This window comes from Prosopis cineraria, unplaced genomic scaffold, assembly GCF_029017545.1.
Source record: "Prosopis cineraria cultivar Desert tree isolate PC_DT_omini unplaced genomic scaffold, ASM2901754v1 PC8, whole genome shotgun sequence".
NCBI classification, from domain to species: Eukaryota; Viridiplantae; Streptophyta; class Magnoliopsida; order Fabales; family Fabaceae; genus Prosopis; species Prosopis cineraria.
In genome coordinates, this window is record NW_026555339.1 from 34619848 (window position 1) to 34646360 (window position 26513).

Genomic DNA, 26513 nt, shown 5'->3' on the forward strand with positions numbered 1-26513 from the left:
TTGGTAACACTCAAAGTAAGTGTTACAGTGTGCCACATTGCAATACATGGCACGAAGAAGAACAGAGTCATGGCTCTATATCACATGCTGCAGTACATGATGGTGTGAGCCATAGCGCATGGCACTTTTTTAGGGAAAAGATGTTGTGCTTCTTTGAGTCATAGAATTATGTTTATGCTTCCATTAGCCTTCTTATTTAAACATACTTCTAATGAAGTCATGATCCCGCATTTTGAAAATGAATTGAGAGCTATTACTCTAATATGTTATTGTGATTGTTTGATGATTGTGTAATTGAGAATAGTAAAGTCTAGAATGTGTAGGAATTTTTCATCAGGAACCATGCATTGAGGTGAATTGCACATATTTGACAGCATTGCTGCTATCATTTGACATAACTAGGGGCAAACTTCTGACACACCACATTTCTTCATCCGACATCCGAATGAGATAATTTACATGTCTACAAAGAACTTTCTCCTAGTTCTAGCTAATGACACTGATTTCACAATCATAGCATTTTTCAATCAAAATTCAGACACCCATTTCAAAACTTACTCATTTACAATCTTGACACACAATTTAGGTGCCCAAATCACATGGCAAGTGCTAAAAGCCAAATTTGTGCCCTAAACCATACTCAAAAGACTAACACAAACCTATGTAATACACCACATCACAAAAATAACTCATAAAACATATTTTCAATGCTCAACTCCTTAATTACAAAAAATAATAGGGGCAGCTCCAATCACAAATTTCATCAATTAATCATCATAATTCAAGTGCAATACATCATTCTACTTACACTAATATTTTGACCCTACTATAAGTCTCACAATCATTACATATACACCCTAGGGCCTAAAATATACTCTATTGTTTAACAAAATACTTAGTGCAAGTAAGTTACAACATGAATCATCCCTAGTTAGCAATTTCATGCAAAAATATACACATTAATACTCAAAAAGAAAAGGAGGAGCCTACAAATAGGATAGTAATCCTATGCCTCAAGTTGTTTATCTCTATCTTGTTCCTTTGAGCTAGTTCCTATAATATTAAAGATAGTGAGATGAATACAACTACTCAGTAACAAAGGTCTATCTAACTCATACTAATGTATGTTAATCAATTACTGTATTATAAACATTGTTATTTATAAAATTTCTCTTTTGTTATTATACTAATTGCATATTCACTATGATAACTGTATTATTGAATGAACTATGTTGATCGTCCTAAATGTCCCTAGTCAGTCATCTATGAGGGACCATAGATGAAATAAGACTAGTATGACTTTAATTAATTATAGAGATATAAATCAAAATTGTAGGCAATTAAAATGGTTCGAGTTGTTGGATCGGCCCGTTATGAGAAAGCTGCATGGTACAAGTTATAAACTTATCTCATATGTAACCACATCACTTTCTTATATGTTTATTTTCCCAATTTCATTTTATGATTATCACAACTACCACCACCACTATCACCTACTATTACTGCTACTATCACCACTACCACCACCACTACCATCACCGCTAGTATGACCATGATTACCACCACCACCACCACCACTACTACGACTACTATTACCACCACTACCACTACTATCACAACTATTACTACTACCACTATTCGACTACCATTATTACGACTACTACCACCACTACTCCTGCTGTTGCTATTGTTGCTGTACTACCACTACTACTATCACTATCACCAACACCACTACTTTTTTTAAAGTTATTATGCTAATTTTCATGATAAAAGAACATCCCATAAACCTTTTTTAATCACTTATCCATGATAAATTATATCAGTTTTATAATAATAAACAATTATAATTTTATTGAATATGATTAACTACTAACTAAAAATATAATATGAATTTTATTATTAAATAAAATTAATGAATGCTTTAAATTTATAAAAAAAAATTATTCTGAAAAAAAAGTATAAGTGCTTTATTTACTAAGTATGGATTATTTCTGTTGACATGGAGAGGAAGTTGTATTTTTCAAAACATTAAATTACAAAAGAACATGCATTTTTTTTATTAGTTTTTGTACTCTTCTAACATTTCTCTAAATTATTATGGTCCAAAGACATTAAATAATTCACTTAATACTTTACTAATGAAGTAAGACATTGACTATTATAAGTTTCTCCTTATATGTAATTAGTTTGGTAAGTCTACACACAAGAGACTAATATTGTATTTCAAGAGATATTTGAAAACATGGAAAATGGGTCTAATTTTTTTGTTATATCTTTCACTGATTATTTGCTCAAACTTTTGCTCATGATTTGTACTTTTCCATTATAATTAGTTACAATTATGTCATTTATACTCATTATTCATTCAATTGATCACAAATTAATGTAGTCCAACTAAAGATCACATGATTAGTTAAAAATTAAATAATATATCAACAGTATTGAATTCAAATATTTAGTACGTAACAACAATGATACTCCACAATATAGCTTATCCTACAAGATGGTAACTATATAAACTAGTCAGATTAAACGACATATCGCCCTTACATTCCACGGGACAGGCACTAGTTAATTTTAACAATGTTAAAAATTGAATTAAGTGATTTACTAAAAAATTGGATTAAAATGTAGAGTTTAAAATCCTTGTAAAAATATAAAAGAAATCTCTATAATTTTAATAAAATAGACGAGTGGTGGTATTATTTTATTGTTATATACATTGATATAGAATTTTTTTATTATGTATGACTAATGTAAAAATTTGTGAAATGTATAAAATATGTTAGCTCACAGCATATATGAGGTAGAATTTTGTAATGTAACATTTAAATATAATTTAAGAATGAAAAAATGATAGTAAAATCTCTTTGAATTATATAAATGATATTTTAATCTTTTAAAATGTCATAATTTTTTTAAAGTTTTTAGAACTTTTTTTAATTAAAAAATTAATATAAATGATTAAATTATTTTTAATTTAAATTTATGAATTGTTGTTAAATTCTTGTAATTTTAAAAAAAATTATAAATTTTAAAATAAAATTTATAAATAAAAATTGATATTTATAATATTTAAAAAATATTAAAATTTTAAATGTAAACTTGCAAAATGTTGGTAAATTTTTATAATTTTAAAAAAAATTATAATTTTAAAATAAAACTTGTGAATGACAATAAATATTTAAATTGATGTTAAATACTTACAATTTAAAAAAAAATTATGAATTTTAAAATAAAATTTGTGAATGTTAATTAATATTTATAATATTTAATAAATATCAAAATTTTAAATGTAAATTTATGAATTACTATTGAATTCTTACTATTTTAAAAAAAATTATGAATTTTAAAACAAAATTTATAAATATCAATTAATATTTAAATTAAAAATAATTTAATTATTTATAAAAAAAATTTTACAAAATTAATAAAAATTATAACATTTTAAAAAAGTAAAAAATTATTTATATAATTTAAATAAATTTTATTATCATTTTTATTTTAACAACTCCAAGTCGCACTCGCATACTAAAACCCTACCCCTAAAATCCTTCGGGCTCAGATCCATTTTGGCTTTCCTCCCCAGCCTCTTTCCCAAATCAAACACTTCATTCATGGAAGCAGTTCTGAAGCCATGCCATCGCCACCTCATTTGTTAATCGCTAGGGAAGATTGGAAGCAATTCTTATCCTGCTTACCTGCTTCATCATAATCTGCATTTCCATCATGATAGCCTTCTCGAGGGGCCTCATTTCTCGCCTGCGAATTTTCACCGTCAATCCGACTGTAACATCAACGGCAGCAGGGGCGCCAACATCATTGCCGCACCGGTTTTTGAGGGGCTTCTGCTCGGAGTTATTGGTTGATTCGAGCGCGAGAGAGGCACGGATTATTGAAGCAAAGCCAAAGGTGATGACCCCGGGTTCTAAACGAACTGGGGTTATCGCTGTCAAGTGTGGAATGACTGCTCTTTGGAATAAATGGGGCGCGAGAGTTCCCATCAGCATACTCTGGGTCGATGACAATGTTGTGACACAGGTCAAGACCCCGGAGAAAGAAGATATTTTTGCTCTCCAGGTTCGTTCTCGTTGCCAGTTACAACTTGTAATCCGTGGTATAGTTATTGAACTGGTTTAAAAAGAGCCTATTTTTTCCAAGCTGTTGTACAAAAAGATGGATGTTTATCCGGTGGCTTAATCAAATGCTACTTTCATTTAGTTGCTTCATTACGAATTTCATGGCTTCAGAAACAACACTTATTTAGCACTGTTAATTGTGTGTATCTAATTATAGACCTATTTAATGCTGTGTTTCTAGTTAGATTGGTTGTGGACAGAAGAAAGAAAAGCATTTGAGTAAGCCTGAAGTTGGTCATTTTAGAGCTCAGGGAGTTCCAATGAAAAGGAAACTTAGGGAGTTTCCAGTGACAGAGGATGCACTTCTTCCTGTGGGTACACCAATTGGTGTCCGCCATTTTGTTCCTGGTCAATTTGTTGATGTAACAGGAATCACAAGAGGTAAAGGTTTTCAGGTGGGTTTTCAATTTTCTTCATGTGAGATTTTGCTCGTAATATTATTTTTTTTAGTTAAAAAATGGTCTGTGTATGCTGCATGCACTTACTCATGTCAGTGAGTGGGTACGTATCTTATTCCTTATGGTGGTTGAGAGATGCATAGTTTTTTCACTATAGTTTTGTTACAGTAGAAGGTAATTATTAATTATTAACAATATTCTCAGTGGAACGAAATTGAATGATTTTATTTTACTGGAAGAAGGAAAATAAGGCTTTGAAGTTCAAGCCATGCCATGACTGTGTTATTCTCTGTCATAGTTATTGTTTTAGTGGGTTAGGAAATGTGGTAGTTTAGGAGTAGTTAGGTGTAACAACTAAATTAATATCTGCTTAAAGTTTTGATGTTATAATAATCATGTGTTTAGAGGACAGCAAGCTGGGTAGTTTAGATATTTGGGAGATATTATTCAACATGATGGGAAAGTTGATGAGAATCTTGCACAAAGGATACAAGTTGGATGGTTTAATTAGAGAAAAGCTAAATGAGTCATTTGCGATCGTAAGATACCTCATAAATGTAAAGGAAAGTTTTATCAAACTGTTAGAAGACCATTTATGTTACATGGTAATGAATACTGAGCTTTAACGGGACAACAATAACATAAAGTTGGAGTAGAAGGGATGAGAATGTTGAGATGAATGTGCAGGCATATATGTAAAGATAAAATTTGAAATGAGCACGTATAACAAAAATTGGGTGTAGCATCTATTGAGGAAAAAATAGTAAAAAATTATTTAAGATAGTTTGGACATGTACAAAAAGTCAAAGAAGATTGTAGGAGGCATTAGTGAGGAGAGAGAAATGAATAATTTTGAGCATTGTTAAAAGGGATAGAGGAAGGTTAAAGAGAGTATTTATGGAAGTTGTTGATTGAAACTTTTTAGTTAACAACATTCTTAAAAGTTTAGTAAATGATAAAGCGCAATGGTGTCGTATAATATATGTAGTGGGTCTCACCTAGTAGGATAAGGCTTATTGTTGTTGTTATAATAATTATGTGTTGATAAACTCAAGCTACTCAACTGATAGATAATTAGTTATACAACTTTAGATAACATTATCTATGTTCAACTGTTTTGATTCCAGTGATTTCCAGAGTTTTTTGGAAAATTGTTAATGGTTTGCGGACAGATTTATTCTATTTGGATTTTTACAAGCATTACGCTTGCAGCGTTTCATTTCATGCTTTCTAGAAAGCCATTCTTTTTATCTTCTCATTTCTCTTTATTGTATGTCTTTTTTTTTTTTTTAATGCGATCAAAATGCACTTGCTTATTTGTGAGATTCATTTGTGTATGCCTGTGATGTTTTCCCCCCTGTTTCATGTTCAATACTTACATGTGTAAATCACTTGACTTTGCAAAATGATATTACTTAATTTGTGGCATAAAATTTTCAGTTGTTTGAACAACAAACGTTCATTATGTCCACTTTTTCAGGGTGTCATGAAAAGGCATAATTTTAAGGGCATGCCAGCATCTCACGGTGCATCATTATCACATCGAAGTGGTGGTTCCACAGGTCAAAGGGATGCTCCTGGAAAGGTGAGTGGGACTCCTTTGAATGTTATGTCTTTCTTAATACAATATTTACTATATTTTGCATGCAGGATCGAGATATCCCTCATTTTGGTTCTTTAAACCATTTTATATTTGTCTGCGTTTATCCTTTTGATTTAGTAATCTCCCCACTGTTATTGCCCAGGTGTTTAAAGGTAAGAAGATGGCTGGGCGAATGGGTGGAAAGCAGAGAACAGTTAAAAATGTATGGGTCTACAAAATAGACCCTTCAAGGAATTTGATATGGGTTCAAGGCCAGGTATTTTTATTGTTTATGTATAAATTTTGTGTTTTTTTCCTTCAGATGTAAATAGTGAAGTTGTAATTGAAAGGAAAGGACTATTGTTTGAGAACAGTTGTCATTGATCCTTATTTTAGTAAAAGAATGCCCCACCTAATTGTCAGTTGGAGTAATGCAGTTGAGAAGTTTAGGGAGAAATTAGAAATAATGTGGACTTTATGATCCATATTTCATCCAAAGAGTGGTTGTTAATAGAACACAATGATGTAATGTGATCCATGTAGCTGACCTCAAAATAATGAGATGATGTTTGTACCACAGCTTATACTACAACTACGAATTGTCTTCTGCTTATTCTTATTCCTTAAATGTTTCCTCTTGTAAAGTTTAAGTCAAAAGCAACTAATTTTTGTCACTAAGCTTTTTTTATCTTATTCCCTTTTTTTAAATCTTACGAGTGCTAAAACGAATTAATTATTCTCTGCGATGAGGTCACTGGAAAGCTTGAAGTTGAAATTCATGTCTGATCTCAATATCAGAGTTTGATTTGTAGCATTTTCTTAACAGGTACCAGGAGCTGAAGGGAACTTTGTTTTCATAAAAGACGCGGTCTATAAAAAACCTGATGAATCACTCCTTCCTTTCCCAACTTATTTTGCTCCTGAAGATGAAGATGAAGCAAGCTTAGAGCCTCTGGTTGCTGATCTTGGTGATGTGGATCCATTTATGGTTACAGATTAAAGTGCAAAAATAATTTTCCTTTGATTTTAGATGTATTTTGTTCTGGATTGTGAGATTTTGTGGATACTATTTGAGGATGGATGACTTTGGCCCTTTTTTATTCCTGGGGTTATAGCATTGATGCTTTAGAGTAGCTTTTACCTCCTTGATCTTAAAGTTAACCCTCTTAAACATACATTTAATGAATTCTTCTTGAAATAAGTGTGAACTTTGTTGAAACCTTGGACCTCAGGTCGTGCTTGACTATGATGCTGTCATCATAACCAATTGTTCATTCAGTGGTTGTTGAAACCATAGACCTGTATTTGCAATTCTTCATGGGAGTCCTTTTCTTTTCTTCTTTCTCTTTTTTGTTTTTTGTTTTTTGTTTTAGTACAGGGCCATGAAGAATCATGCGAAGGACAATAATCAGGTTATGTCAGTACTTATAAAAATTTTGCACATTAAAAGTGGATCGTTGCAAGCAAGCCAATCATTTATTAGAATTGAATATGTTTGTCCAGTCTCTTGTAGTATAAGGTCTTTGCCCTTGATGATTGTAGTGGGAAGGTGATTCATTGTGAAATTTATGGGAGTCTTTCTGAGGGGACAAAGTCCTTGCGATTGCTTGGAATCCATGGGAGTCTCTTCACCATGATTTTAAATATACCTATGGAGAATTCAAATTCAATTATAATAATAGTGTTTGTGATTGCAAAACAGTATTAGGTTAAAATCAACTTGAATTGATTATTCAAATTGTAAAGGTATTAATTTATGGTTTTTTTCTTAGTGATAATAGTCTTAATTTTGTATATTGAAAGTTCCATGATACAAAAGTATGTACATAATTACTGATTAATATGGGAAATTATTAAGGTAGTTTTATGACTGTAACGAGAAAAAATGTTGGAAAAAACAAGAAAAAAATGGTTAAAACATATTTTATAAATTAAAATTAAGAGTCAGGATGCTTGTAGCAATCAATTATGAGAAATTTTGTGCACAAAATTAAGAATTTAAAGAGTTTAAAGCCATTTTGCTAAAACAAAAACCAAAAAAAAAAAAGGGAGTTTAAAGCTAGGAAATCATTTTTCCCCCCTTTGAAACGAAATTTATTGAGCTAATAATCTGGTAGGCACCATCCTGTCCGGAATATTGACCAACACTGGGCCGGGTCCAGGGAAGCATGGACTCTGCCGGGCCATATACACGTACGAGTCATGCATGCAATTTTCCTTCTCTTTTTTTTTTTTTTATATTTATCGCTTTTTTTTTAATTTTTTGGTAATAAATTATTTTTATGACTATCTTTGAAATTTAAAATTTAATATTTCATTGCATTTATTTTTAAATTAATTTCTTTATTTATTATTATGTAAAAGTAATGAATAAGTATTAAATATTCATACTTTTAAAATATTATTTACATTTATAAATTATTTTATAAAACTATATTTTGGATGGATTTGATTACATTCTTACGAAAATTATTTTTATTTTCTTTTTGACTTTTTTTTAGTTTTTTTATTAAGATTATATACATTGGACCAAAATCTAACCCAACTTGGTTTAGGCTTGTTATTGTCAAGGGTATTGATTAGATGGTGGTTTGGGTTAGTGTGTCCTAGCCCATAAATACCCATACTACCACATTGATGAATGCATGCAATTCGTGCTGGGCGAAGTGTCTCAACCTTAAACTCCTCTTCCTCAAATCATGCGAGCTTTAGCTTAATAATTCTCTTAATCTTAGCTAAATCATGTGAACCCTCATAATATAGGCAAAAAAAGCTGGAATGCTTGGAACACGAGAGATTGGAAAGCTTGAATAGGAGAACTTAAAAGCTTTATTACTTTGTTTGATACTCATTGGTTACAAATGAGGAATGTATAGGGTATTTACAAACTTTTTCTATGTTTTGAAACTTTCCCACTTTCATGATGGAAGATGAAAATCAAGTCAATCCTATAATATACATTTATTTTTAAAAATATTCTATAAAAATATCTATAATTAATATCTAGATATTTATAAAGAATTTTTAGAAACTAACTAACTTTAATATATATTTAGACCGTTTTAGAACATCATAGAATATTTCAAAATATTTTAAACATTTTTACACTTGTTTATAAGTTTTTAAAACCTTTTAAATACTTCTAGATTATTCTAAATATTTTTAAATTATTTCAGATGTTTTTAGAATATTTCAAAACATATTAAATTCTTTTTGAATATGTTGGATTTTTTTAGAATTCTGTTTTTGAAAACACCTTAACCTTATAGGTTCTGCCCATTCTAAACACAAGATGTGACAAAAAGCTTTAAAGTTTAGTGAATTTGTATATAGCCTTTTTTTGAGATTACTAAAATAATTATTGACTTAAGGTTCCAATTACTTCTAACGAACTAGGGGAACATTGTGGGATTTTTCTAAAACCACCGAGTATGAGCTTTCTAAAACCTAACTCCCTAATTTTTTTTTTTATTTCTTTTGGGAGCTTTTTCGCATTTCATGGTACCAATTTTGTGATCAAAATAATGGTAAATATTTTTCAATAAAATCTACTTGAATAATAAGCTCAATTTTACAGCCACGTTTCATATGAGTGAATTTTATAAAGGAAAAAAATGTTTTCATGCATTATAATTTAATCAGAAATTTACAAACAAAAATATAACAAACTATATGCTTTAAACCTAGATTTTTTATAATTAAGTTTTTTTTCAGCTTGTGGCAAAATTTGTAGATTGATGAAGCGAGAACAGGGCCATACATACATATTTTTCTTTCAATTTGTTATGAATATGGATACATCTCACTAGTGAAGTTGCATATTCTACATTGAGTTGGACCAATGAGGAGAAGCTGCCGGCTTTCTCTTAGATTTCCTACTTGCAAACCATGTTAAGCGACGAAACAACTTCAATATCCTACTCGCATATTTTCTCTGGGAAGCAAAATTCACAGAACTAATGCAACTACTGCCTTGTCCCACACTATTCCTCTTCTTGCTCATCGATCTTCCTTCCAACCCATAAGGTTTCACCATCTTCTTCTGACTCTTGCTCAACTCTGTGTTCTGCAACTGCAGGCTTCTTTTCAGGCCCATGAGTTCTTGTTCAAGGTTCTGGATTCTGAAGCTTGTGGCCTCATACTCTGTGGTGGAAAACTTGATCTTCTGCATCATCATCAAGTCCTTTTGAAGCAGCAAGCCCAATGGACCGCTGCTACTACCCATACCAGGGCCATCAGCGGCGGTGTATGGGCTTTCGGCTGGATTGTGGCTTCTGGAGTAAGGGCATCTAGAGCTGGACAGGCTTCCTGATAAAAATTCTGCTCCATAATTTGCATACCTGAAGGAATCTGAGCATTCTTTGAAGGTTTGGTGTGTGTTTAGCTGTTGAACAAACAGTGCTTGCACTATCAGACGCAGAGGCATGAGCTCATTTTGAACAGCTTCAATGCACGTCTCTTGTGATAGCCTTTGACAGCTGAGATTCTTGCATATTGCTCCTTTGTCTTCTTGGGATATTTCTTTGTGTGTCTGCAGAATCAGAGCTAGTGGTTTAAGTGATAACAAGACTGATATTGCATGATCTCTATGTTCAAATGCTTTGGTTTTCTATAAAAGGAAAATTAAAATCAGAATTGATTGCAAAATAATCCTTATGTCACATCTATTATCAGATAATCAAGAAAACAAGTGACTTGGTCCAACTGAGCAAGAAACCAGACTAATGACTAAATACTTATACTATCGTCATAATATCACATATGTGATCATGATATATATTATTAACTCTTTACTAATCAACCTAACTATAGGGTGATTTTAAAACATAAACAATCTAACTCAATTCACATGTGAGCCTAAAATGTCAATGGTGCATTCCAGAAAAAGCTTGTGAAAACATACCTTGAGAAAGTTGTTTATTGCCCTGTAGAGTTGGTCATGACCGTGTCTATAAGCTGCAGGTATTCTTTCAATCAGTTCAATGAATCTCTTGGGCTCCATTTCTGGGTTTGCATCTATTACATGAAACAGAAATGAATCCCACAACTCTGCAACTCTGTAGAATCTTGCATCATCAACTGGACTATGGTTTGTTTCTGAGTTTGATGCCACATATTTTGAAACTATGTTCTCCATAGTTGACACTGAGTAATCTGGGACAAGAAGAAGAGGAAAAAAATCCTCCTCTTGTGCAAAGTGCAGCAATGCTGTGATCTGGTCTTGCAGTTTTCTTTTGATATTCTCACTTTTCAACCCAAGTTCAAGAGATCTTGAAAGCAATGCAAAATAAAACCCAACAGGAATAATAACTTTGCTTCTGGATTTATTAATATTGCCATTATTGTTGTTGTTATTGTTATTGCTGCTGCTGCGGTTATTGTCACCAATAGGCAGAAGATCAATGAGACCTTGTAGAATGTCACTTTCACAGAATTGGGTTGGAGTGTTTCTGGAGAGAAGCCATTTATTTGCATAGAAAACAATGATTGGACTCACATACTTCTCTTTCATCCCTTGTCTTCTCAAAGATCCTATGACCCTTTTGAAGAAATCAAATGGCAGAGCTATCAGATCCTTGATCCACAACTCCTGGTGATGTTCAACAAGAACAATTCTCAATATTTAATTTAGAAAGATTATGCTCAAGCTTCAAGTCATTCATAAATATCTCTCTAAGCTTTTGAAACAAACAATTAAGTGCAACTTTTACACTCTAAGAAGCATGTCATTCTCTGTATTTGGTAACATAAAGGGAAAACCATTATTTTCTTAAAAAAGACTAAAAAAATGAAATATACAAAGATTTATTATACTCTTGTTATCATAACATAATAATTTCTGTATTTTATAGTATTTTTCCAGTCATAAATATGAGCAACATTTTTTATCTATAAAATTACTTTTCTTATTCTATTTTGTTGTCTCTATCTTACATATAGCAAACAGCCTGTGATTAATCTAAGTGAAGAAATATGTTAAATAACGAGGTAAATAAAATACTCACCACAGGAACCATATCCTTCATTTCACAGCTCCAAGACTGTGAAGCTAGCTCATCCATTGTAACAACCGGAGTGTCTCTTCTTCCTTCTGGGTCAAGAATCTCCATACATGCCATAAAAGCAAGAGACTCTATACAGCGACTCACCACGAGAAGATCTTCAGACCAAGGAAGCAGAATCTCACATCTTTTCAGTACAATCAACGTGTCATCCCAGCTCTGAAGCACCACTTGGTTCAAATAAAGATCAAATCTCTCACACAGATTTCCTGAACACTGTTCTTCAGTCATTTCAAGAAACTCTGCTGCACAGCGGAGGGATGCTACATTGAAAGGGTCGATCAGTGAGGATGAGCCATAGATGAACAAGGCAATCATCTCAAAGGCGTCTGCTCCCCCGGGGAAATCTCCCGGCAGCTCAATCTCTGATGTTTCATTGTTCAACTTTTTCTTGAAATACCCACTCTTTGAGGCAAGTGGAAACTGCAAGTTGTTCACAACATTCCGAGGTTAAAAATCTTTCTTTTTTTTTTTAAATGAAACATTCAGGGGCTGAATTTGAATTTAAATTCACCAGCAGACGTACTCTGTGAAGATTAAAGATCTTATCTCCAACCCGAACGCGAATTGAAACAGGCAAACCAGTCTCTTGGCTCCTGTGGCAAAACAGCAAACACCTTGTTTACAACTGACTACACTGCCTATATTGCTGAATCTTAACACTTGAGCACAGGAACAAGAAAGCAACCGTGGCATACAATTAAGGAATCGATTCAACTTGACCGAGAATCTTACCATGTGATGACCTTGATCTTGAGCAAGGCTCCAAGGTTGGGCGAAGAGAAAGGACTCGAAGCCAAGGAGTAACTTGAGGGGGTGCCAAGAGCCATGGATATATAGATTGAGGCAGTGACCAGCTAGAGAAAGGAACACATCTGAAGGGTCAGTGATGAGAACAAGAAAGATGGATATTAGAGAAGAGAAGTGGCAGAGATGGGGTGTGATATATGGGAAGCATGGGGAAGAGAGAGAGAGAGAGAGAGAGAGAGAGAGAGAGTCAAGGTCAAAGGCACACGAGTGAAACTGGAAGCCCAAATTTTAAGGCATCAATGGCGTTCTCGGAAGAGGAGAAGTTGAATTATTCGTGCTTAGAAGATGGTACCCTTTCATGCATTCTAACATCTCAAGCTTCAGCTTCACGTCAGTGTTAGGACTTCTGATGTTTACAAGTTGAAACGAGATCACTGGAATCTTGGTGGTTAAAAAAGCATGGGAATTGCACACACACGTGACAAGTTACGTTGCACAGTGGATTTGATTTGGTTTGGAGATATGAAAAAGAAAGGATATTGGGAAAGAGAGATTAAAATATGAAGTGGGAATGAAGTTTTGTTGGGAGGAGCATATGGCATTGTCAGTGCCCAAGACGGCACGTCTGCTGAAATTGGGGAATTAGCCCTTCACTCTTTTGCTTTGGCTTTCACCCTCCACCTTTCCCATCCCAATACATTAATGCTGTCACTTTTTATTTTAATAACTAGGAGCATCTTCTATAGATGGTAAACTTGATATTTTACAAGGGATTTTCCTTTCCTTCTTCACTTCATCGGGCTTAAGCAGAATCTAGCTCTACATGGTAACTTCAATCAATCCCCATCCAAGATTATCAAGGAATTTCTATTTCTGCAAGAACACTTGCAATTGGAATTCTCAGCTTCTTTCACCTCTTGATTTCATTGTGCCAATATTAAATTATCTTCTTACAAGACATGTCACACGTGAACAATGGAAAATCAGAGTTACCATGTGTTAAAAAACGATGACTCACTAGTTGTGGAACTTCCATTGTTCTCAATGGTGTAGAGTTGTGTAGAATTTTGATATGAAATTCCAATCATGTGGACCCTCAATATTTGGGTCTCGCCTGTATTCTTTTTTGGATCCAAAAATTTAAGGACATTACTCAACAATTAGATCATCAAGGTGCTTTTATTCTGACTGGAGTCACAGGAATTGCCAAAACATCTCATTTGATATCCTCCAATTGTTGAAGTGTTTTAATTCTGTTTCTTTATACGAGCAAAAGACTCAGTGGCATGCTGACCTTTTCTTTTCTGGCCATTTTCTGCTTTATTTCAATTTGTATGACTTTTTTTATTATTAATATTATCATCTGCTCTTTTTTATCACGTATAAGACTACTCTTAGTTGAAAGATGAACTTTTCAATGGAATTGTATCAATTTAATTAGAATTCTTGAAAATGGAATAATGTTTGGTAATAAAACTTTTGTCCAAGAGGATCTCAGCTCAGCTCAATCTGGATTAGTAAAAGAATTAAAAATTAACTACAAGAATTGAATCTAACAGGAGGAGTTAATTCATCATAACGTAGCGAACTAAAATTTGAATCCCTATGAGGAAAAGTATCTTTATTTAGTGTCTAAATATACCTTAAACATGATTACTTTTAATAAAAAGATACCTGTACACAATAAAAAATTAGAACTTAAATTTCTAATTACTTTTTTTTTTTGGAGAATGAGATTAAAATCATAAAACAAGGAATTTAATTTATTACAGTTAGGTCATAACAATTTTTTGAAAAATTAATTGTAAATATTGATTATACAATTATAAATTTAAGAATTTTAATTGTAAATAAAATATTTAAATTCTAAATATAACTCTTAGTTTGTGGTTAAAATTTTTATTTGTAATTGTTTAAATAAATATTTACAATTTATTTTTTAAAAAAGTTTGACAAAGACATCACTGTCATAAATTCCTTATTATGGGACCTTATTGTCATTTTTTCTTTTTCTTTTTTTATGGTCAAATAAATTTTTAATTACTTGTTTAAGAGATAAGGATCCCTACAATTCACGCTAGTCAAGTTTTTTGCTTATTATTTTCTTTTTACCTTACCAAAATAGTCTACTATTTCAATTTTCAGAGTTTAATTAAAACATATTGATTCATCGAAGTTTCTTTTCAAAGTCTCCATCTAACAACTCCTCTGAATGCCTATTTGATTCGCCACAATTTATCCCACATTCTATCGTAACTAAGGGGACTGTCTTCAAATGTTGGAGGAACTCATATCCTTTTGCCACTATATTATATATTCACATCTCTAATGCCTTATATCATGCGGTGTTTAAATGCATTTGTAAAATAATGCTTTTGTTGTGTGTGTGTGTATTAATTATAATAGATTTATCTTCTTAATAGATCGCACTTGTCATTGCATAAAAAAACATTGCAGAGAATCTAAATCCATTAACCTAACCAATTTCCTTTTAGAACAAATGTGTCGAGAGAATTAAAATTAGAAAAAAGAAATTTCAGAAATATCCGTTGAACAAATCCTTTAGAAATTAGTAAAATGTAATATGCTGGAAAATTTGCAAATAGCCTAAGTTATTGGATTTGGTTCTCATCACTCATTCGGATTGGACGCAATATAAGTTGAATGTTAGTTTATTTTTATAATTTTAATCATTTTTATTTTAATAGATGCAAGATTTAAGATAGAGATAATTTTTTTAATTGTCACTTTTAAAAAATATATATATCATTTTAAAAATATCATCGCAGACATGAATATACATGATGGCTCTTATCATTACAATGAGCATCAAGTCATACGATTGGACTAATTAATGACTAAACTTATCTTTGCAAATTAGAAATATTTAAAAAAAACAATTAAATTTTAAAGATTAATAATTTATAAATACGTAACTCAAAATTCATGATTTTTTAGTTTACATCACTAATATACTAAACAATTTAAAAATATAGAGGACAAAATATCCTTCGTTACAATTCACAAGCGTTATTATTATTATTATTTTCTTAATATACAGTGTTTTGTTTCTTCCATATTATATGTATTGGTGGCAGATCTCTAAGAAGAATTGGATGAATATTAAAGTTCTCTAATCTTAGAAATGAAGCAATCATTCTCGAAAAAACTGCATGCAAACGCGAGAGAGTACTAAAGCCATTTATTATTATTATAATTAGGCAGTAATTTGAGCGCCCATTGACTCTTCTCTTAAGAGGAGGATTCAGTTGAACTACCTTGGATTCCATATCTGTTTTTCTTTCTTTCTTTCTTTCCTCTTTTTTTTTTTTTTTTTGCGTAAAAGAGATTTGCACTTCGGCCTGATATGCTTATGAAAATAACTTAGTCTAACTATTGGCTTCAATATTTAAACTAGATTGATTAAAAAATAATGCATGTATTCATGATAAAATAAAACCTACAAGTACTAACAAAAGTTAGGTATAGGGTCAATCCATCACAATATAATGAACTAAAATTTAAATTTCTACTAGAAAAAATACTCACATTTAATATTAGACCGTGCCTTGAATAAGATTGTCCATGATCTGTAAGTAATAAAAAAAATAAAATCGTGAGTCATTATATCACCTTCAACTTCCATTTCTATCATGTATTCATCCCAAGTACATAATATATGACCAATAAATAGGAATTGGTCTTAGAAAAGATTAGTAGCCACTTAGGTTTGAATTCATATCTAGTTTGGACTAGTTGAAGTTTAAATCCATATTAATTGTAAGTTAAGTTTGTGCTGGATATTAGGTCGTGACACATGAACAGCATGAATACTTAATAGATCACCTAAAACTGCATCTCTATTATGCACTTATTCCTATCAAGAAAAGGGGAGAATATCAATTAAAAATTTAATATCTGATCATGATTTTTAACAAGTAAACATTGATAAATTAACAAATGAAATCATTGTTTTAACAGCTATCCGATTTGTTTAAGGTCTTTGTCAGAAATTAAATTTTTTCAAGGTCCTTCATTAATATTCTCCCATTAACATAATTGATGTTTCTCCCATTAAAAAATTGAACAAATACTTGCATCTAGAATGTGCAAGGCAAAGTTGCGAAGGCCAAAGCCAAGTGAGTAATGGTAACCTCCCATTGGGGAACAAATCTTTAAAAATAATCTGTGGTTGAGTCTATATATTATGAGATCTTAAGACGAGTATAACACCTTAACCAATAGTATTATAATTCAATAACCTATTTTTCTCAGTCGACTTCAGGTGACACCAAAAATACTACAGCCTTCAATGCAAGCAAGAGTCTGAATTTTTTTTTTTTTTTTTGGGTATTCAAGGTCAAGAGTTATAGAACAAGGTCAAGCATGTTAACACTAGCAAGAGTCAGATAGCTTGATCCAACTGATTTCATGGCTTCTCTCAAACAGATAATCATATGACCAATGCTACATAACATATGGCGAATAGCAAAAACAGAAAGCTACAAATGGTTCCAAGTCTTCTTATGTTGCAATATGAGAAAAAGGAATCATGGATCCTGTCTGTTTTTCTTATGAAACAGAGAAAATAGACATTTCAAGGGAAATCTACAACTGCTTTTTCACAAGAAACATTTTAGACAGATGAAGCGGGCAACAGAATCATCTATGCAACTCACATAACTGTAACTGTATTTTCAACATGCATATAGTGATATAGTGATATCCAATAAGAAATCATGCAACATACTAACAGCAACACTAATGGATATACTCATCACTTGGGGCCAAAAAACAAGTGGTAGACTAGGAAAGTGTGAAATGATGTGATTAACCAATTGGATCTGGATTTCGTCCTTGGTCATTGTTGAGTTCAGAAAAGAAAGGATCGTTGAGGAGATCTGTGGCTGAAGGACGTGCCCTTGGTTGTGCTATGCACTTCTCAATGAATGCCTTCAACTCTGCATTAGTGACCTCGTTTAGAGCCTGCGGCTTTATTCCTGTTGTTACCTTCTTTTATATCTTGGCAATGCTATCACATTCACTATATGGTATCTCCATTGTGACCATCTCAAGCAAACACATTCCAAAAGAGTATATGTCCACCATCTCAGTGTAATCCTCCTCATACAGCTCTGGTGCCATATATTCTGGTGTCCCTATAATTGAATGTGCTGCATGATTCTTTCCAACTATTGCAGCCAATCCAAGATCACCAATTTTTACCTATAAAAAGACAAAGTTAAAAACTAATTCATTAATTTAGAACTGGAAAGATAAGCAAGTATTTTGAATCTTATCGAATAAGAAAAGATTGATATGGTTCAAAATGGAAATTACTGGTGGGGTTCAAGGATCTTGAATAATATTCCATTTTTCTATTGAAGCACATTTTCGTATATTTACTTTGCTCATTGATCACGTCGAATATAGTCACAATGTAGCTATAACGCCCCCCCCCCCCAATTCTTTGATTAATATTATGACATTAGGTAGACAAGTCCTAAATCATGATTCAAAGTCATGTACTTACCTGGCCAATATTCCCATTAATGAAAATGTTACTACAGTTGAGATCTCTGTGAATAATGCAGGGGTCATGAGTATGAAGATATTCCAATCCTTCAAGAACTTGCTTCGACCACTTCTTCAATGCTCTGATGGACACATGACGATGTTTCTTCCTATAAGCCCTCAGATTCCCAGAAGTGCATATCTCAGTAATAAAATTTAAAGTGTTCCACTCTTCATCTTTCCATACACTATAACAGACAATGATATATTTGTTCTTCAATGTTCTAAGAAGCTCAACCTCAGAATGAAGACGATTTAAAAGCACAGGGTCTTCAGTAAAATTCCTCAGTCGCACCTGATTCCAGGCTACCTCTATACCTTCCACTTGATCAAAGGCCCTATAAACCTTTTTCACAGCACCACTGCCAAGAAGATCATTGTACCGCCCAAACCTACCAGTTGGGTCAACCTCAGCAAATGGTTCTATAAGATCAGATGTGTTTGCGTATGAGTTTTCAGCTGGCATTTTCAGTAACCAATCCTGTAGGACAGAAATATTGGTTAGTGCTTTCAATTGAAATCATGACGAAATTAAATGAGGATTTTTTTGTCTCAAACTTAAGATGCTTGACTAGACAAAAATTAATGACAGAGGTAGGCACGAACTACAGTGGTTTTCTTTGGATTAATTCTGAATGTGCAATAGTAAAACTAGTCCCATGTACGGAAGAAAATTGAAGGGTTAAGCTAATCATGATCAGCTCCAAAAAAACTTTCCCAAACCATTTTTAGTTTTGTTTTGAAAAAAAAGGCCAAAATGTCATAGTCTGATGATAATTGTGCTAGACTAAAGTTTATTGCTATGAAATATTCAACCATATTATCTACTGTGAACGGTTGAAATATTTTTGGTCATTCATGCATTAGTTCCTGAAAGCCCGGAAGCATTCTTGTTGTCATTACTGCAGGTTGTCAGCATTCTTTTGGCTAAAGATCTTCATGTTTGAGGAAATATATTGTAAACCGAGACGTGAACAGCCGAAGGAAATTGTCTCATCAGGCTGAGTTAAGATCGTGGTTCATGCAACAGAACATAATAAAAGCACAAGAAAGTTGTGAAAGCAGCACGTAAAGGATTGAAAATTAACAATCGGAACAAAATCCAAAACCAGCACGAAACTTTCTATCATTTGGATTGGACAGGTCCATAAATAACAAACCAAGAACCAAGAATGATATTCCAAACAACAAACATAATCCTCACAAGCTGAACGTACGAACAATGTAGGTCTTTCGATCAGCAATCAAAATCTTGAAAGAAGTACAATTAAACGTTTGAATGAGCAAAATAAAAGCTTACAATCAGTCAAAGGCGAACCGTAGCTGACGAACCGGAAGCTCAGCAAATGAAACCCTGGAAAAAGAGCAAGAGTGAATGAGAGCAGTGAAGAAAGAAGTTAAGGATTCTCTCGCCTACAAGAGAGCAAGTCCGTGGAAGAAACTTCATACCAAGTGAGCTTGAAAACGAAAGAAGCGCAATATATGGGTGGTGACAGGGGTGCCCTTTTTATAGTGCCCGAGAATTGGACGCATCTTTGAAACGACGGCGTTGAAGATTGCTGCACTGTCTCCATCCATATAGAGCCAAAAAATCTATGGAACACCTCTCCCCCCTTATGGTAAACTATGTACTATTCACAAGTTATATTTTAAACTTTGCATGATGCATTCCATGAGAATAATTTTGCTAATGCTCCAAGTGTTAAAAAAAAAAAATTGGTTATATCAAGTAGGTGTTGTGCATATGTTAGTTGTTTGAGTTCTTTAAGTATCATTTCTAACTTCAATTCTTAAAAATTTATATAAAAAATATCACTTAAGAGAAGACAACTTTTTAAATGACATTTAAAATTTTTAAAAGATTAGTCTTTTTTTTTTTTTTGGCTCGAATGAGATTAATTTTATGATTGTCAGTTTTGAAAATACTTGGGGGGGTGTGGGGAGGCCACGATAAGGACACGGAGTAAATATTCTAATGTAACTCTCTCTTAGAATGCATACCATGTCTGTAAATGATCCAATATTGCATCTGAAACTGATTCATTCACGAGAAGAATGGGGAAGCAGTAAGACTTTCTTTCTATTTTAACTAATATTTTCTTCTCCTTAAAGACTAAAAAGCAGCTTCATGAAGCTGTCCTTTCACAAGAGTAGTTTCAGGCATACCCCGTGCTCATATCCCAATAATGCCTTCCTCGCTCACCACCATCATGTTTGTGATCCACTTTCAAAGATATGGCGAATCAAAAGAGTCATATACAGTTATTCATGATGATGCTTTCATCCAAGAATTTGCAGCTAAACCATCACTCGTGCTATTCACTGTAGTATGTTCCAGAAGATCCAAATTAATACACAACTCCAACAATCCTATGCTCTCAAGTCTCAAGGAGCCAATTTGCTGCAAAATCTACAAATCACGGCAAATTTACTGGCCTCCATTATTATTAACCATCCATTATTCTGACATGCAAATTGAAGCTAAATGGCAATATGGCAAACATAAATGTTACTTTGTATGTCTGGCTGGATAAAATATTCTTTGTCTTGCAAAATCACTTTAGGACTAATATTTTAAATTATTAAACTCTTTTAAACTTTATAAAGATGATAGATATTAAAATTATAAAATAGTTTTAATCTTTATAGTTTTATTTTTTTAAAAAATATAAGAATCAATATTTAAATGGCTAACACTGTAAGGACTAAGTTATAAGAGTTAAAGTTAAAAGATTGAATTATAATTAAGTTAAAATTATAAAAATTAAATTATAATAAATTAAAATTTAGATATTGAATTACAATAGGTTAAAATTATAAAAATTAAATGATTAATTTAAAAAAAAAAGACAACACACCCAATGCTAGATCATCATACAGTGGCACTCTCATTGCCGAGATGACTTTGCTTTTTAGAAGCATTATCCTTTGCTTCATATGGCCGCTTTGGTGGGTTCACAATGCCCTAAGGAATTTTAAGCTCACAGTTACACCATTTAGAGGTATTAATTAGAGTCAGTCCAATTTTAAAAGGCCAAGATCTAAACGAGTTAATCCCTTTAAATCTGATTATATTTTAAGGCTTTATTTTTAGCAACCCGGCCCTAGCCTTTAAGGTTGAAAGGCGAGCCATCAGGGCCTCAGCCCTAATTATTTTTTTTAATTTTTTAATTTAAAAATAAAAATATATTTAAAATTCTAACAAAGTTATTACACATCACATTAAGTCTAAAAAAATAAAATAAAATCCATTCACACCAAAAATTTTAAGTCTAATAAAAAAATAACATCCTAAAATCAACTTTAACATCAATTACATGTTAGTAGCATCATCAGCTAAATTTTGATGATTTTTATCATCATCAACATCAATATGATTTGATCATTCTCCTTATGGATCCTCATCTATGGCAAATATGTTAAGCCTTTCATATCTTCCTTCTTCATTCTCATTATTTGCAATAAATAATAAACCAAAATCATAATTTTAAGGCATTTAAAGAATGCAAAAATATTTAAAGTAAGCAAATAATAATATGTTTGTCTACTGTCTGGGTTACAGAGTGAGTGGTGAGTTTGAATAATGTGGTGTCTTCTTTTTGTTTATTTTTTTAAAATATATTAGGGCTTAAAAGGGCCGGCCTTTTTATCTTTGGATCTTAAAAGGACAATTGAGTGGTGAGTTTGAGTATGTGGTGTCTTCTTTTTATTTATTTTTTTAAAATATAATAAGACTTAAAATGGCCAACCCTTTTATTTTTGGGGCGAACTTTTAAGCTCGATTTACCTTTTTAAATATCAAAGTAATGACCCGATCTTCAATTTTTTCAAACTTAAAAGACTGGCCCTATAAATTCAGGCTTCGACCCTAATTAATGGCTCTAAGTTATCATTGAGAGTCAACTATATTGAAAAGACTTTTTTCCTGACCCTATCATTAGGTGTTGGAGTAATGCTGTAGTTATGGACGTCTCATCACTCATATCTAATTTTTAATTCGATGATATTATTATATCACAAGATGACTACATTAATTCTCTCTATTTTTAGTTTTTCTCCTTAATTTTTAAACTGTATAACTATGCCTTAATCTTTTTCTTGTATATATATTGATTTTCTTTTTCCAAAAAAACAGAAAAAAAAAATACAAAGATGTTGCTTGTCTGCTTGATATGAACTGAAAATATTTATATTTAATAAAAGAATTAATGACTTTTGATCTTTAAAGATTCAATTATTGGTCCATCACTAATATTTAACTTAAAATAACTCATTATTTTTTATTGACTTCATAATAAGCCAATTCTTATTATTTTTTATTGACTTCAAATAACTCAATATCTATAATTTTTTAATTTAATAAACCACAAAGACTAGGTTATCGATAAATCCAACCCCTGACTCTAATTTGATAACTGAGAGAAAGATTAGCGAGTAAAAGTTGCTTTTCTCAGATTCAATAATTTATTTCGTTATGTTATATCTTTTAACAAGTATAAACACTTGGTTATTAGTTATTGAGATGGATCTTCATGTCTACTCAAATTAAAATTAGTGTGGAACTTTATCACATAGCAAGGGCTTACGTTGAGAGAATAATAATGGAGCGATAGAGTTAGGAAAATGGGGACACAGTTACACGCTACGGAACAAGTGTTCCAGGATAAACTTGTTCATTCTACACACATTCTGATATCGAAAGTAGAGTTTCTCCACTTCCTTTTCTTTCATTTTACTCCACTTCCCCCATCTCCACCATTCATTAATTTTTTTATTTAAAAAAATTATTTAATAAAAAAATTTAAATCTCCACCATTCATTAATTTTTTTATTTAAAAAAATTGTTTAATAAAAAAATTTGAATGGTGAAGATGGAGGAAGTGGAGGGAAAGGGAGGAAAAGAAAGGAAAAGACCCCTGATCCTCTGATATCTCGTTTTGAAATTCTGCTAACAAGGGTAAGACTGCAGATGCTCATACCATAATTGATTGACGCACTTGCCACCTTAAACAGCCAACAGATGAAACAAAAATCAAAATGAAGGTGCAGGTGCCTCAAAGAGGAAACCTAACAAGAAATATATGCCCTGGAATTGAATTTGATGATTTTGATTTTACAGTTCTTAGAAGTACAGATTAATCTATGCCATTAAAAAATTGATATGAGCAACCCAGAACAGAAATAAAGACACAGTGGAGAGAAACAAGTCGAAGCCAGCATCCAGATGGGTTTCATCTCAATTTTTTTAGCACCTTTCTGGAATAAACATCAAACATCTCTGAACAACCTAAATTGATATAAGACATAACGACAAAATTTGTGGCAATAACAAAATCAATGCCGAAGTCAAAACATAACATTCCAATTCATAACCCAACCACATTATCATAATGCAATATCTTCGGCATAGCAGACTACTGGATAGGAGAACTTACAGTAATCAAGAAGGAAAACACTCACAAATTAAAAGGGATCAACATTCATTTAAATTTTCAGTCTGATATTTTCTCTGAATTTACATAGGTGATGTGTCATTACTAGATTTATCCAAGGAAAAAGTTGTGACAGTCAACTTATCAAGACTTCAAAATATGAAATATTATACATATCAAGAGAATGGAAACATATCACCAAGGGGCATTTGACCCCTCTCTAATCGATGGAGACCTAGAACCCATGCTTCCATCTCTACCAAACCTCGATACGCTCCTAGCGCTTCTAGGAGTAGTCAAAGCAGGACTAGAACCACGGTAACTAGCACGAAGGGTTTCGTCAACAGTCGATGAGGATTTTGCAATAGCATTCCTTACAAACTTCTGTGCAGCAGGAGAAAGAGTCCGACCACTTGGACTAGCACTCCCACCTCGATATGGTGATGGCAACGGAGGCTTATGATACATCTTTGATCTTTCCCTCAGCTTACGCGCAGCCTCCCTAGAAAGTGAGTGAGCCTTTTCATCCCTTGCAGGCGCAGAAGGAATCTTATAATGAGGTCCATCGGCACTGCCACCAATATCAATTGGTGTATCCTCTGGATCCAACCTCAATGGGGTACCTTCAATTTCACCCCAAGTAATAAATGGGGATTCATCAACTCCTGGAGCCGGAGATGGTGTCCTTACGAAGCTATAACCATTATCAGCTTTTTTTCCAGATTCAACATAGAACGGATTTGGAGTCTTCCTTAAATCATCCAAATCGTACTTCTTTAATTTCTCCATTTCTCTATCTGATGTTGGAGCTGGAGTTGCACCAGCAACAGGGGTATAAAGCACCTCAACGGTTCCATCATCATTGGGCCTAGATTCCATCATTTTACCATGAAATCTCGTATTTGAACGATTAATCTCCTTCGTCAAGCCTTTCATTCTTACCGCCATTTCCTCTTCAGTCAGAGGGGCTTCCCCACGATCAGTTGGATGATACATCAACAGATTTTTTGCAGCATACTTCCACCCCTCCAAGGTACTTGGGGGCTGATCAGACGTTCCATATCCATCTGTTATCCTATCCCTCTTTGCATCCTCAATAGCTGCAACATGTTCCTTCTCCCCTTCTCTCAGGTACCCAAATCTCTCCTTCCTCTTCCTATTTACTTTCTCCAAAATATTAGAAAAACTATAATTGTCCTCACTCGTATACCTGCTAAGAAATTGATCCAGGCTAAGTGACGTATCCACCGCACCTCCTTCCTCACTAGGCTCCCCACCGCCAGATGCTTCCCCATTCGGAAAACCAGGTGTTCTCGGGGTTTTGCCATCAAATTCATCAAAAGGAGTAAAATTTCTAGCAAAAGTGGAACCAGGTGTTTGCGTTCTACCATCAGCGTTAGAATTAGTTACCTTCCGTCCACGGCGTTCCATGATCTTCAACTGGGCATCACGAATTTGAATCGGATCGCCGGTCTTGATTGCTTCCAGCCAGTCAAGGCGATCTCTAAGCTTGGAGATATCAGGGAAGAAGTCGCGCTCGATGATCTTCTCGATGGCGGCAACGTAAGTGTCTTCATCGAGGACGGCTTGGTTCTTGCGAGGGATTTTGGGAGTGATTTCAGAGGATGAATCATTGGGATTTTGCACAGAAACTTGGGAAAGAGAAGGAGAGGGCGAAGAAACATGGCGAGGCGAGTGACCGGGGGATAGAAGCATCGTTATTGAGAATTGGGGCAACGACAAGAATTAGGGTTTTCAGAAAAGCAAAAGATAAGGGTAGCTTTTTGGAAGTTTTAAGAGCAGAGATTGAATTTTGGCCAAAACCAAGAAAGAGCAGAGATTGAACTAGACCCAAAAAAATAAAAAAAAGCAGAGAGAGAGAGAGAGAGAGAGATGTACGCGCAAGTATAAACGAAGCGCTTTCGTTGCTGATCACTTATCACCCTTGAATCATTAATCTGAACGGTTGAAATTTAATTATATCTTTTATTTTTTTATTTTTTAAAATAAAAATTTATCAAATCCTAAATAAATGTATTTTATTATTAATATATACTATTCATATTTAATCACATGAATTCAAATTTAATATTAATTTCTTATTTTTTTTATAAATTGATCATACAGATTTAATTTATACTGTTTAAATTTAAAATTTTTAACTTAAATTCAAAACAGTTCAGAGTAAATTTGTATCATTAAAATATATATTAAAATTGAAGAGGATATGATTTGATTACTTTTTTTTTAAGATCAAGATATTAGTTTAATATTTTATTTAGTCTTTTATTTCCTATTTCTAGTCTAGTTAAATATTAGGATTAATTATATTATTTTTTAAATTTTGTAATCTCGTAATTTTAGGATCACATTTCTTAAATTATGTGGCTGAATATTTTTTCCTTTATTTTATATTATTTTCATTTCCCTTTTAGTATTAGGAAATTAAGGTTTTAATTTTAAGAAATAATCTTCTTTATGAGCTTATATATTGTTGGATAGGCTGGCACACAAGAGGGGGTGAATTGAATGATACTAATTTTTTCTGAAAAACTTGAAGGAGAGGAAGATTGAAG

General features: G+C 32.8%; 3 protein-coding genes across 3 annotated transcripts; 1 reads left to right on the top strand and 2 right to left on the bottom strand.

The window, feature by feature from the left end:
• Positions 1–3524: 3524 nt before the first annotated feature.
• LOC129317827 (50S ribosomal protein L3-2, mitochondrial) lies at positions 3525–7365 on the top strand. The gene is made up of 5 exons (XM_054962213.1): positions 3525–4080; positions 4325–4534; positions 6018–6122; positions 6283–6396; positions 6946–7365. The coding sequence occupies exons 1-5, from the start codon at positions 3730–3732 to the stop codon at positions 7117–7119; spliced, it is 954 nt and encodes a 317-aa protein (XP_054818188.1). The 5' UTR covers positions 3525–3729; the 3' UTR covers positions 7120–7365.
• A 2511-nt stretch (positions 7366–9876) lies between these two features.
• On the bottom strand, positions 9877–19972 carry LOC129317768 (BTB/POZ domain-containing protein At5g48130). The gene is given in 10 exon segments (XM_054962139.1): positions 9877–10650; positions 11023–11709; positions 12125–12604; positions 12708–12777; positions 12917–13038; positions 16481–16521; positions 17767–18157; positions 18465–18986; positions 19806–19859; positions 19955–19972. Coding segments are annotated over 8 exon segments (3006 nt in total). The 5' UTR covers positions 18972–18986; positions 19806–19859; positions 19955–19972; the 3' UTR covers positions 9877–9942.
• A 3996-nt stretch (positions 19973–23968) lies between these two features.
• On the bottom strand, positions 23969–25799 carry LOC129318442 (uncharacterized). Its single transcript, XM_054963202.1, has one exon. It carries the CDS (start codon positions 25651–25653, stop codon positions 24133–24135), a length of 1521 nt encoding a protein of 506 aa, XP_054819177.1. The 5' UTR covers positions 25654–25799; the 3' UTR covers positions 23969–24132.
• Between the last annotated feature and the right edge of the window lie 714 nt (positions 25800–26513).

Coding starts and splice junctions, on each gene's coding strand:
- LOC129317827 (XM_054962213.1), top strand. CDS start 3,730: ATGATAGCCTTCTCGAGGGGCCTCATTTCTCGCCTGCGAATTTTCACC. Junction 4,081..4,324: donor AAGATATTTTTGCTCTCCAG/GTTCGTTCTCGT, acceptor GTTTCTAGTTAG/ATTGGTTGTGGACAGAAGAA. Junction 4,535..6,017: donor CAAGAGGTAAAGGTTTTCAG/GTGGGTTTTCAA, acceptor CCACTTTTTCAG/GGTGTCATGAAAAGGCATAA.
- LOC129318442 (XM_054963202.1), bottom strand. CDS start 25,653: ATGCTTCTATCCCCCGGTCACTCGCCTCGCCATGTTTCTTCGCCCTCT.